Genomic DNA, 14,087 nt, shown 5'->3' with positions numbered 1-14,087 from the left:
TGCGCCAAATCCGGTAGTTCTGATTTTTTTAGACTCGTTTATGATGTTGGCTCAATTAATAATTTCAGTTTGTGACCTCGAGCGCCAAACGCAACTTAGTCAAGAAACGATAGAAACCGCGATTTTTTATTTTTATTTTAACCATAAAAGACTAGGTTTTGATATTACGTCCTCGGCGCGTTTTTAAAGTAGACTAAATGTGCTACAATACGAGTATTGTATCAGTGGACCTAATAATTTCCGAGATAAAGCCTTTCAAAGTTTATTTCGAAATTTTCGCGGTATTTTCGATATTTGACAAAGTTGCGTTCGGCGCTCGAGGTTACAAACTTGGATTATCCACTGGGCCAACATCATAAACAAGTCTGCAAAAAATCAGAACCACCGGATTTGATGCAAATTAAGTTACTGTATTAATGTATTTATCCATATTTAAGTAGGTAGAGTCAGACCAAGCTAAGTTGGCAGCGCTTTTGATAGCCCAGGCGGGGAACGTGTTATTTTAAACGTCAAACTTCTATGAAATAATAACGATTACTTAACACTTATTATTATTACGTATTTAGTCAATACATAGTTGTTCTAGCCTTATCTGCACCGCAGCGTAATCTGAGAATAGGCTAGCTAGGCTGTATACCAATCAAGGGTAGGTAGATCTATGCATTTGCCGGAGGAACTTCAAGTAACACTTATGTAAACTTATCTTTGGACACTATCATCATAGCTAATAACTAAGCACAAAAGTGTCAAAAACAAAAATGTCATAATTACAATTTTATTACACAGTCGTTTGAGATAAATAAGTCACAACCTCACCACCAGAAATTAGGCTCTATTATCCTTAAATTCCAGTAACAGAATGCGATACCTAAAACGTTTGTTTTTCTACGTATATCTTTAGGTGCAGTGAGTCATAGTTTTGTTTACAACAGTTATATTGAATTCGTTATACATATATACATGACCTTCGGCCACTAGCACTAAAAGTTGGAATTCATGAAATTTAAAATTAATTTAAAGTAAATTTTACCCTAATTCTGATAACTTCAGGAATACAAGACTAAGAATTTAAATGGAATATCAGCTACAACCCTCTGTTTCATAGTGGGTAAAGACCCCGCCCATCCTGTCCTCGACAGAGACACCCACTTGGGGGTGGCGGCGCGCCGCCCCTCTAATCTCAACCAAAAATAAAACTTTGCACACGGGAGTAAGGACTCAGATGCTTTTAGCAGATTCGCTACCCCTTGTTTGTCGGATAAATATGATGGTCACCCCTGGTACTATAAAATTAATTGAGTCGATTCGCAAAATCTCATACCGTTTAACGCTGGCCGCGGAAACATTGGTGTGTTCGTACGTTATCAGTGGCATTGTCATTTTGTGTTAAAGTAGGTATGTCAGGAGCCAGGACGCAGATTGCAGATTCATCAACTTCGCCGCCCTTAAGGTAAATAACTTATGTAAATTTTTTCTTACTTGTAATTTTATATATGAGTGGTTAATGCTATAGTGAATAATATTAATGAGCATTTCTACAAAAAGTTTGTGCAGAAATTATTGCCTTAAAAACATTTTGTTGCCTATCAACACTTTCAATAATTTAACAACAACTTTATTCTATTAAGTACCTACCTACTATTTTATAATTCATCAATTTCATCATCATCAGCTCTTGTCGGGGGAATAACCGCCATTCATCCCAGAGAAGATCTGTTATTTATTGTTTTGATTTCCCGATACGACACCACATTAATCTTCTCTTTAGCTTGGTCCATGAACGCCTGCTCGTATTTTATACCTAATTAAGATTCTATAGACTTATATTTTAATAATTAAACAAAATATTTGGCTTGAGAAATTAGTGAAAATCGGGTAGTGACATAGGAAATTTTAAAATGTTCATGTTTAGTTTAATTAGGGCATATTTGGTCACATACTTTCACTAATTTCAGCTGAAATAATAATTAACGTTCATATGACTAAGTCAAGCATATTATTCTTTGTAATGGGATGTAAGGCACCTACCGACTCCTTTGACTTGAGCTCTAATATATATATCCTAGTTCACACTCGTACTAATTACGCGGAAATTTGGTTGTACACTGAAAGAAATGTTTGCATAACTGTAACGAACATTTTGGTTACTGTTTACACAAAAATTGGGACTTGCGAACTATGTGTTATATGTTACAAAACCGTGTTTGGCTATCAGTGTTCAGGTATTTATTATACACTACAAAATAAGTTTTGTAAATTTATGCAAAGTTTATTTTCTTATAACCGTAGTTTAGTTATTTAGTAAAGTTACAAAACCAGTTCGGCTATTTTTTTTTTCAGTGTAGACTTTGTCTGTGCACTATGGTACTAATTACAACAAATATGGTTAAAGACTTTGTCTGTGCACTCTGGTACTAATTACAACAAATTTGGTTGTAGACTGTCAGTGCACTTTAGTACTAATTACAACAAATTTGGTTGTGGACATTGTCTGTGCACTATGGTACTAATTACAACAATTTTTTCAGTTTAATTAGTACGAGTGTGAACTAGGGTAGGTATCGGTTCTCAATTTCATTAGAGGTGAAAAGCTGAATTAGTGTTAAGGTCGTTGCAGCCATATCCGTATGTTGGAAATTCCGTACATGAGCATATTTTTCTAGTTTTTTTTTTTCAACTGTAGGAAACAGAGCCCATCTGCTATAGACTACTGAAACTAAAAGCAACCGCTGTTTTGTCGATGATGTTAATAAGTAGGTCTTTAAGGCGGATTGAGTCTGTTTTGACTTACGTTAAACTTTGTTCAGCGACAGTCGGCGGGTGGAGTACACAGGCATGAAGTTCTCATACGCGGACGGCTCTGACGACGAGGCTCCGCTGAACGCCGAGCTGCCGTCGTGCGTGTACGCCGCAGCGCGGAGCCGCCTGCAGCTCCCGCTGGCCGCCTACGTGCACCAGCACACCAGACAGCTGCACTCAGGTGAGTCCTCTCGCCGTCTCTCTGTGCTTGACGATAGATGCTTATCTAGAAAGAAAACCCCAATGAGATGATGAACGCCTTTTTCTTCAACATTAGGGGTCTTAATCTCTTAATGCACCTATGACCTATTTATTTTTTTTTACATTTCTTAGACGTTAAAAGGTTTGAAAAGAGTGAGAAGTCATGAAATGCAGCTACCAGTTCCAATATACGTTAGCAAATGAAGCTTCTGGGCGCATTATTTAGAAGGCACAAACCGTAACTTTAACTTTTATTATCCTGTCAAATTCTGATTCTGAAGTGCTGTTTGTCTGTTGCGTACGTTGCACCAGCGTGTACATTTAAACATTACAACAGGTAAATAAGAGTGTTGTCTGGCAGAAGTCCTACTGGAGGCGTCGACAGAGCCCGAGTACCAGTGCGGCGGCTCCCCGTACCGCGTGCAGCGCGCTGCGGCCAACGTCCGCGAGCGCCGACGGATGCTGAGGTCCGGCCCCAATGGGTACCCTTTAATTTGCACATTTTATTTTCAAGCTTTATAATATATTAGTATCAGGTTCTTTAACTAAAGGAACATGGAAGGTTTTATAGTTCTCTGATGTAGAACTGACTAATAAATATCCAAATTTATTTAATTTAATAATAATCTGACAGTACCTACTCTCTAATCACGCATTAATATACTAATTCAAACTATGCCTGGTTATGCTATAGATATTCACTTAACACAATACTAAATCCACAATAATACACCGCACGGGCTTCATTAGGTAAATCTAGATTCTCCTCCCGGCGTTTCGGATGTGACTAAAGTGAAAAAGAGTTAAAAAATGTTAATCAGTTTTATATAATTCCAAGCCTTATTCAATACCCATGGTGATGGTGCTTTTATGTAGGTGTGTAAGTCATGTAAACACCAAGAAATAAAAAGTAGTAATATATAAAAAGTGTTATTGAAATTGCTTGGGTAAAATAGGGTTCTGTACCAAAACAAAAAGGCACTAAAGGAACCCTTATTCTGCGTCTCTGTCCGTCCGTCTGTCACATTTGAAAATACCTCGAGACCTACGTAAGCTATAGATTTGAAATTTGGAAAGGTCAAGTGGGGTATCATGTAAAAGAGCTCATTTTTAAATAAAAAAATATTTATGAAGGAAAATGTGAATAATATCTCTTTATCTTATCTACGAAGTGTACCAACCAAATATTTAATTTTTTTTCAATAACATTAACAATATCATAAAATTACAGGAATAATATAATCATACCTACCTACCTCTATTTTGATAACTTTTTTTAATGATCAAGAAATACATCTTTAGTTTAATATGCAGTCGGTCGTCCACTATTGTCTTAACTAGCCTTGATTAGTAGAAACAAAAACTGATTGAATTAACCTTATATAGGGTATGTTTATTTTATCTTATTCTATTATTATAAACAAGGATTGAAAAAAGATAGGTTTCGCAAGAGTTATGATTTTTAACCGACCGAATAGAGGAGAAGGTTATCAATTCGACCGTATTTATTTGTATAAGTATACTTAGGTAATATTAAGTCCATCAGAACTCTGAAATTACTGATCCGATTTGGAAAATGATTATTTTTTTTGTTTGAAAGTATACCCCGTGTTTTTTTTGATTTGCGTTAATTTCGAGGGTGCATTCCTGAGCTTAAATTAAGTAACTTTCTCAAAGATACCGATATTCTAACTAACTCAATTTCGGAGATAATCAATCATAAATTTTTATATTATAAGGCCCTTACGAGCGTGTACACTTGCCTTAGGACCTGTTTACTTATTGATTAGTGTTTAGTGCGAGTTCATACTTTTGCTACTAAACGTACGTACTATCTCGGACGATCGATGTTAGAAATGACATTGATATATCACAGTTTTCAATTGTTTGGTTAAGTTAAATGTAATGCCCGTGTTACAACAACGCTATATGCAACATTTAGTTACTTTTTATAAAAATAAAAATAGTAAAAAAAAAAACAAAAAAAATTTTTTTTTTTTGAAAATTGACTACTTATGTCATTTAGTTTCCTTAAACGTACTTACCGAAACCCCGGAGTTAACGCAATTCAATAAAAACACGGTGTATACTTAGTTCCAAGTTGGTCCCATTTTTGTTAAACCCCAATTCTGACAGTAATGGGGTCCTTGAGGAACTGAAGGAACTTCTCAAATCTTATAAGCATATATACCGTGTTTTTTTTATTTGCGTTAATTTCAAGGGTGCATTCCTGAGCTTAAATTAAGTAACTTTCTCAAAGACACCGGAATTCTAATTAACTCCATTTCGGAGATACCTAATCAATATTTTATTTTTATCTTATTAAGCTCTTACGAGTGTGTACACTTACCTTAGGGCCCGTTCACATATTGATTAGTGTTTAGTAAGGGTTAATACATTTGCTACTAAACGTAAGTACTATCTCGGACGATCGATGTTAGAAATGACATTGATATATCACAGTTTTCAATTGTTTGGTTGAGTTAAATGTAATGCCCGTGTTACAACAACGCTATATGCAACATTTAGTTACTTTTTATAAAAATAAAAATAGTAAAAAAAAAAACAAAAAAAAAAATTTTTTTTTTTTGAAAATTGACTACTTATGTCATTTAGTTTCCTTAAACGTACTTACCGAAACCCCGGAGTTAACGGAATTCAATAAAAACACGGTGTATATTTATATATATATAGCGACTTTTGTATTTTCATTAACTAACCAAGCATCTGCATTAAAAAAGTGCCATTTGATGAAGTGGAACTGCTGACGAATACAAGAACGGTACTCTTCAACAACACGTGTTTCACGTTGGCGTTTTATCTTCTTCGTTAAGTTTGTTAAGCCAATACGGTTTTTAAGGAACGTTTAGGTATTTCCATGAGGAATGGATTTTGTCAAATCTTAATGGATTCAGATCCAGAAATTCAAACTTCAAACGTACGTACCCTAAGTGTAAAACTTTTTAATAATATGACTGTCGGGCCAGACAACAACGAGTCATGCAGAATGCTGTATCACTCGTAACAAAAACCAATTAAAATATAAGGACTTACGTTTACTTAGATACGAACATGGAAAATTATAGACCACACTTATGGCAGTTTGTAGGCCCACGCTCGCGCAGTCGACCACTTTTTATTTTTGTTTGTTATGTAGCTGCTTTAGCATTTCTGTGCCGATGTAGTTAATGTTGTATTTTTATCGTTGATTTTAAAGTTATTATGTTTTATTTGTACCGAGCACGATTAAGGCGCGGCCAAATATTCAGCGAATAAAGAGGTCCATTCAAACTTTCTCCGGAATTATAAGAAATACATGGGCCTAAAAGCCACAGTGATAAACGGACGAATTTCAGATAAGGCTGACAGGGCCTTTATACCCGCCGGTTTTATCGACCCACGCATTCATAAAATCTCAATTTTCCGGCAGTAGTAACGTAATTGTGACATGTTAGTGTCTGAAATGTGAATGTTGCTAAAATGTGCGTGTGACGTTGTGTCTTTAGCAGTATAAACTCGGCGTTCGACGAGCTGCGCGTGCACGTGCCGACGTTCCCCTACGAGAAGCGGCTTAGCAAAATCGACACACTGCGCCTCGCCATCGCATACATCGCTCTACTCAGGGAGGTCAGTCTTACAAACAACGTTCTATACGGCTGGTAATCGATCTATGCTATTACCTCTACGTACTACTCAATTGAGACGCTCCGGACTATGGATTTCAAACGATCCTGATGGTTTCAATGACAGTGTGTAGTTTAGTAGGTAACCCGTTTTTATTCAATATTCGGCCATTTCTCTTCAATGTAATGATATTGCAACTTTCCAAGTACCTCCACACTATACATAGAAGTAATACATCTGCTTTTGAGCGACGCTCGTAGCGCTACACTGCAATTCTTAGCATAAGGATAGTCGAAGAATGGTGGTAAAATATTGGTATGGATCTTGACTTTAGTCAAAAGATTATGAGACGTGAGTACGGACACAGATTTTAATTGTTGACCCATCTTCGGTACAAGCTAATTTGGTTGTCAATACTAACGTTATGAAATCTTCTAAAGTAAACCCTAAGTGGCTCAACAATTAAAGTCCGTGACTGTACAAAAAATGGTCTTTATAGTCTTTTATAACTAACGAAGCATGTGTTAACACATTTTAACTTCGGTCGTAGCGCTACATCGTAGCCGATAACGTGGGTTTCCCGGTATGTAGCGGAAATTCTTCGTAGAGGCAAAACGACATGTCGTGATTAGTGCTAATGGGTTAAGAGTCACACGAATTATCCACCGCAATACAATCGGAGTTACGCTCTCATTTTAAAACTACTCCTTGGAATGTCATGAAACTTGGCATGGGCATGATGGGCATGGCCATGCAAGTTACAAATACCTATGCTATGAATTGTATCAAATCGAGCGTGTAATGGTGAAACCAGACGAGTGTAATTTTGTGAGTTGCGTAATTCAGCTGCAGAAATTGGTATGCCAGCTGATAACTCATGTTGCGTCGTCGTGTGAACCAAACAGGCGTTTTGTATCAAACCGAATGCAGCAGAAATTGGGAAACCGAAATTACGCGACTCGAAACTCAAAAAAACGCTCGTCTAGCTTCTCCCTTAACACCTAAGAAATAAAACTCATAGCTCACATCTGGGGGTTGTTTTAGAATTTCGAGCGCTCGATTTCGTACGGCTTCCTTCAATATATCTCCACTACTTGGCATTTAAAATCTACTAATAGAATTGAAAAAGAGTGGTCAATACCACTAGATTCCCAATCTCTATTGCTCGTGTTTCAATAATATCAATTCGCCGTTTTCCACAGATTTTCGAGTGACGAAATCGAGCGCTCGATATTAGCCTGTGTAGGTATTGTGTAATTCTGATGTTTTATTATAGGTCTTGGACGCGGATTATGACCCATTAACATACGTGGAGAAATGTTTGAGAGGAGAAATCAAAGCAGACAGAGCGCATTGGAATACAAGTGGTAAGTTTTAATTTCTCAAGGACTTTCTTGAAAGTTTAAATATGCTAGGCTAATATTTTATGCAGATTTTACGAGTATAAATGTAACATAATATAATGTTTTTTTTTCTTCCTCGCGTTGTCCCGGCATTTTGCCACTGCTCATGAGAGCCTGGGGTCCGCTTGGCAACTAATCCCGAGAATTGGCGTGGGCATTAGTTTTTATGAAAGCTACTGCCATCTGACCTTCCAACCCAGAGGGTAAACTAGGCCTTATTGGGATTAGTCCAGTTTCCTCACGATTTTTTCCTTCACCAAAAAGCTACTGGTAAATATCAAATTATATTTCGTACATAAGTTCCGAAAAACTCATTGGTACGAGCCGGGGTTTGAACCCACGACCTCCGGATTACAAGTCGCACGCTCTTACCGCTAGGCCACCAGCGCTTATATAATGTAATATTATATAATATTATCACCTGGCGTTTATACCGGCTTTTTGCCACCTGACAACAGTGCCAACTAATCCCAAGAATATGAGTAGGCACGTTTTTACGAAAGACTTACCGAGTATTGAGATTAGTCCGGTTACCTCACGATATTTCCTTCACCGAAAAGAGACTGGTAAATATTAAATTATATATCATACATACCTAATATAAAAAATATGTTCAGACCTGACGGCCCGGCTGTCGTGGATCAACTGGGAGAACCTGGGTGTCAATCCGCAGCGCCGCAGCGTACTGACGTCGCTGGCTCTGGGCTCGGACAACCTGCAGTATTCACATAACTAATAAAGCTTTCCACTGATGTATCTTGGATAACATACTTTCATTGTGGGAACAATAAAAATTGCTGTGAGGTGTAATGTAGTGCAACCGTGCTATTCACAAAATGATCGGGCGTGGAAACTAAGATCCTGTAGTGCACAAATCAGCCAAATGTGTTTACATAATAAGCAAAATGAGAAATGAAGCTTCATATCAATTACTTACACTGTTTAGAGGCAGTATATTTGCAAAATGTTCCCTATACAAAAGAATAATGAGAAACCCGTCTTTAGATTAAGTCACTTCTAGTCACTAGTGCAATCACGCATAAATTACCCTTACTTACTTAAAATTTCAAAGTCGCGTACACTATGTAGGTATATAAAAGCGTAATGTACACAGTAGACAAAACGTATGAAGTCTTTGATTTTAGAAATGGTCTTAAAGATTTTACTGTACATTGGTATGCTATGTTAATGGGTTTATGGTACACAGCTAATGCCGTTGGAAAAGAATCATGTAAAACATGGTATAAGTACCTAAACTACTATGCATATTTATAATTTACAAAATAATAATTAATATTGTAATGTTAGGCAATAGTTAACACGCTGATCTGCTTTCTGTAACTAAGCAATATTATTAATATGGTGTTTTGATTTTAACTACGTACCTACCATGCGCGTAAATGTAATCAGTGAAGTTAAATATACTTATTTACAGGATGCATTTACGAACAAGAAAATGTTACAACAAAAAGTATTTTATATACATGTTACCAAAGGTATAAAAATATATCCCTTAATCATTGTTTATAACCATTATAAATACACGCATTTTTGTACATTTGTAGAGTAGGTAGATATAATTTTAGAATTAAGATGTAGGTACAGTCGCCATCAGATAGATTGGAGCGTCCGAGGTGCTCAAATATATCTTCACACGCACTCTAACGCCTTATTTAGTTTACTGATAACCAAAAATATACATTCAATGGTATATGACCTACAATAACTGCAACAAAATACATATATATTCTATAATATATATTACATAATATATACAAAAACTACAACATCCTCCACACATCCTTTAAATTAAGTTTCTTCCGAAGGCCATAACTTTTTTTGAATTCGCCTTTACTACAGACTATTATCATTATTAACGGGAAAGTTGGAAGGAAATTTGTATTTGTTGTTTGCGAGGTACGATATCGTCGGCAACATCGTCTGATGATGTTGTCGCTAGAACTCAGTTATAAAAAAACTACAATTTTCAACACACTTGCTCAAAACGACGTTTTTATTCCGATTTTTGGCTCATAATCCTAGAATTCAAACACGCGTGCTTATTCAGTATATTATGAGCTTATAATATAATGAAAAAGCACGAGTGCTATAAATTATAACATTATATTATAAAATAAAAAAAAATAACGCGCCAGCCATTTTCCGTATTTGTCATAAAATTGAAATAGTTTGCATGTTTTTAGTTTATACATACATTGACGAAAATGTAATTTTCAAGCATTGTCATTTTCAAAAATTGATGCTGCCAGTAATAGAAAATCAGCAAAAACGCCCAGTCTTATTTGGAAAACGTGTTGGTAGCTTCAATTAACTGGCGAATAAGTGCCTACAAGCCCAGCACGCTTTAGTGCAATTATTCGATGTTAAAACTGTAAGCCACCATTTTGAAAATTGTACTTTTACTATTTCGACAAAAAAATGTAATTTATAAGTTTTTTCCTCGCAAGTGTGTTGAAAAACGTCGTATAAAACGCGTGTGTATTGGTCATTACCCACATCGGCTTTCTTATTGCGCGCTCGCTTAAAGCTCGCGCGCACAATATCGCCTCGTGTGTAATGACCAACTTAGCACACTTGTATCATAATGTACTATCCATATTACATATATATGTATATATGTAGGTAATCCAGGGGGTCGCGCAACTCCCGCGCAGTTTAGGTAGCTCTGCATGGCTCAGGGTAGTCGCTGATATACACCGTGTTTTTTTTATTTGCGTTAATTTCGAGGGTGCATTCCTGAGCTTAAATTAAATAACTTTCTCAAAGATACCGATATTCTAACTAACTCCATTTCGGAGATAATCAATCATAATTTTTTATATCATAAGGCCCTTACGAGCGTGTACACTTGCCTTAGGGCCTGTTTACTTATTGATTAGTGTTTAGTGCGAGTTCATACATTTGCTACTAAACGTACGTACTATCTCGGACGATCGATGTTAGAAATGACATTGATATATCACAGTTTTCAATTGTTTGGTCGAGTTAAATGTAATGCCCGTGTTACAACAACGCTATATGCAACATTTAGTTACTTTTTATAAAAATAGTAAAACAAAACAAAAAAAAATTTTTTTTTGAAAATTAACTATGCCATTTAGTTTCCTTAAACGTACTTACCGAAACCCCGGAGTTAACGCAATTCAATAAAAACACGGTGTATATTATAGAAATAAGGATACTAGCAAGTAATTAAGTAGATGTAACAGAACGTATTCATGATGGCCGGTATCATCATCGTTCGTCTCATTCGTTTTTAGTTTATTTCTTATGTGATCATGACTCGTTCTTTACTCTTCTTGTTCGGTATCCATCAGTATCCTCCTATTACTATTTCTAGGACTACTTATTCTGTAACTAGCCTCTCTCTTAATAAGTCTTATTCATTTATCGTCACGGTATCTCAAGTCACATTCGTCGCTTGTCTCATTTGTTTTTTTTTTTTCAACCCATATATTTATTCGCCAAACAATGTTTAACACGTTCGGTGCTGGTCACATTCGTAATTCTCGTCTCTTTTTGGTTGCATTCTGTGTTCGTCACGTTAATGTTTCGTCTCATTCGCTATCTGTGACTACCGTTTCTTTCACATCACTCTTATATTATCATGAACCTATTGCAAATAGCATTTACAATACCTATTTAATACCATGTTCATATATAGTATAATGAAAGGAACAAGTAGAAAATGAACTAGAAGAATTCTAAATAAGGGTAAAAAATGAGAGTGACGAAAACGTATGTGACTAAAGATACAAAAAACGACGTATAAAAAAACGAATATTTAAAACATATTAGGAGAAAGACGACTAACAGAATTTGTCGAAAAAATATAATGCTACCTGCGTAGACACACTGGCAACATCCCACCTCCAACGGACTAATGTAAACAAAACGTAACAAATATAAGAGCACCATTTTGTACCATTTGGCGTTGAAACTAAATCCATGGGGTCCCAGCGCGCACAAGTTTTTTGGAGAAATCACGAAACGTCTGGTTGACGTAACTGGTGACCGAAGAGCCGGCGGCTTCCTCGCACAACAAATCAGTATTGCGATACAATGAGGAAATGCCGCCAAAATCCTTGGTATAATGCCTCAAGGGCCTATTTTAGATATAAGCTAGTAATAGTAATCCTCTGTATATATCCATTATGTATATTGTTATTGTAAATTTGCTCTGCGTACTGACATGCTGGAATGGAAGCGAAATCGTTGCGTGCTCGCGGCGATATCGTTGCGCACTCGCGGCGAACTCGTGGCAAACTCGCTGCGCTCGCTTCGCTTTCAACTGGCTCACAAATCGCAAGTGTGATAAGGCCCTAATAAGAGGAGCGACGATGATACCCCTGTGTTAAATGCCAGGTCTTCTAACATCTTGACCGTTAAGGATGGGTGTTATATTATGTAGGTATGTATGTTGGTATTTAATTTAGGTACATTCCACGAATTTGAATTCTAGGTCAAGTTTATCTTTGTATTTACATTACTTACTCGTATATTATATGCATACCCTCATGGCATTACATTTATATTGTAATTATGACCGGATCAAAATGGTCCAATAATCAAATCGTTAAATGTACCGAATTAAAACTTTTAGAAGGTAAATCGATGTAATAATTATATTCAGTGGACAAACCTACATGTAAACAGTGCAATATTAATTTATTATAAATATTAGTGAATGTAAACACGGACAGTTGATATGTAATGTAAATATTAATACTTTATGATTATTAAAAAATAAATTCCTTTAATTTATATTGTTGTTTTATTTCAGCAGGCAAATAAAAAATCTGATAACTAGCAGTAGGTTACTACATAGTATCATAGTCAATGAGTAGGTATAGTTTTGTTGGCGAATGCGAGCCCACGTTCTAGCCTTACAAATAAATAAATAAATAATAAATAAAAAAAAAAAAAATAAAAAAATAAAATAAAAATAAATATATATATACAATACAAAAGGTTAAACTGTAGTTAGCGGGAATTTGCAATTGAAATGGTATATACGCAGACGATGTCATCAGGTAACAATAACACATAGGTTGCTTGTAAGTTTCGTAACTCACAAATCCACAATCCTTAACGCATTCACTGCTAGCAACCCACCAGGCGGGCGCTCAGTTCGCAGTTGCTTTTCGCTACATACGGGTTTTCACAGGTTACCCTCGATGGTCGTAGCACGCGCTGCGCGCTGGCACTGAATGTGTCAAGGTAGACAACATAAACTATTGCAATAAGTTTTTACTATTGCATCCCTGTTTATTGCGGTAAAAGAAACAAGTGCGAAGCGATATCTGGTTGATATCGATTAAGTGCCGCGGCCCCGCCCCTCGGACGGAGTTTTTAGGATTCCATTCCTCAAAAAGAAATAACGGAACACTTCTGTCTGTTTTTCGTGCTAATGTTTATAGGCGATACCTAAGTGGAATTGTAACTTAGTATTTAAATAAAATAAATCACTTTAATTCAGACAAATGTCCATAATAATAGAATGAGGTAAAAATAAGAACTAAAATACAATAAAATTAAAACTTATACTACTAGTTGCTTCAGTCGATAGGTATGACTAGTCTCAATTTATTTACATTATTATTGCAATATAATTGCATTATATATATATTTATATTATATCACGTGTCTACTTTTTGTTCTCATTCTGATGAACGGATCACATGCCCAACGCGCTGCAGCACCTGGGTAACCTCAGTAGGATGCGAAAAGCGTCATTGTATTGAACTCGCAAAGTTGAAAATGCTTTCCTACTAAAGTTCACCCAGAGCTGGCAGGTATACAAACACTGACAAAATGCTCGAAATAGAGTCACTTTGACACTCTCTGTACACCTTGCAAATTTGCGCGCGAGCATGTTACACCTAATCGATAGGGCTCGTCTTTCCCTTTCCATATCATGGTCATCTTTTAAATCACTACACAAAATGTGCCCAAGGTATTTAAACCTATTTACAACACGCACTGACGAGCCATTTAGAACCAACTTCGGTATCGTGTCCGGACCTCTGCCTGCCCTAA

General features: G+C 36.2%; 1 protein-coding gene across 3 annotated transcripts; it reads left to right on the top strand.

The window, feature by feature from the left end:
* Window positions 1-344: 344 nt before the first annotated feature.
* LOC133516665 (pancreas transcription factor 1 subunit alpha) lies at window positions 345-12,812 on the top strand. 3 transcript variants are annotated; one of them, XM_061849699.1, is made up of 6 exons: window positions 345-1,450; window positions 2,808-2,980; window positions 3,362-3,467; window positions 6,507-6,627; window positions 7,901-7,991; window positions 8,645-12,812. In XM_061849699.1, exons 1-6 carry the CDS (start codon window positions 1,398-1,400, stop codon window positions 8,761-8,763), a joined length of 663 nt encoding a protein of 220 aa, XP_061705683.1. In that variant the 5' UTR covers window positions 345-1,397; the 3' UTR covers window positions 8,764-12,812. The 3 variants fall into 3 exon arrangements, with proteins under 3 accessions (XP_061705683.1, XP_061705678.1, XP_061705672.1); XM_061849694.1 differs by having other exon boundaries at window positions 3,362-3,482; window positions 6,510-6,627; XM_061849688.1 differs by having other exon boundaries at window positions 3,362-3,482.
* Window positions 12,813-14,087: the final 1,275 nt, after the last annotated feature.

This window comes from Cydia pomonella, chromosome 1 (genome assembly GCF_033807575.1).
Source record: "Cydia pomonella isolate Wapato2018A chromosome 1, ilCydPomo1, whole genome shotgun sequence".
Lineage (NCBI taxonomy): Eukaryota > Metazoa > Arthropoda > Insecta > Lepidoptera > Tortricidae > Cydia > Cydia pomonella.
Note: the sequence above shows the minus strand (reverse complement) of the source record. Positions and strands in the feature narration are given on the sequence as shown.

Excerpts from the sequence above, each read along its gene's own strand:
- LOC133516665 (XM_061849688.1), top strand. The coding sequence starts at position 1,398 with ATGTCAGGAGCCAGGACGCAGATTGCAGATTCATCAACTTCGCCGCCC. Across the intron at positions 6,628-7,900 it reads ACATCGCTCTACTCAGGGAG|GTCTTGGACGCGGATTATGA; the intron begins GTCAGTCTTACA and ends GTTTTATTATAG. Across the intron at positions 7,992-8,644 it reads AGCGCATTGGAATACAAGTG|ACCTGACGGCCCGGCTGTCG; the intron begins GTAAGTTTTAAT and ends AAATATGTTCAG.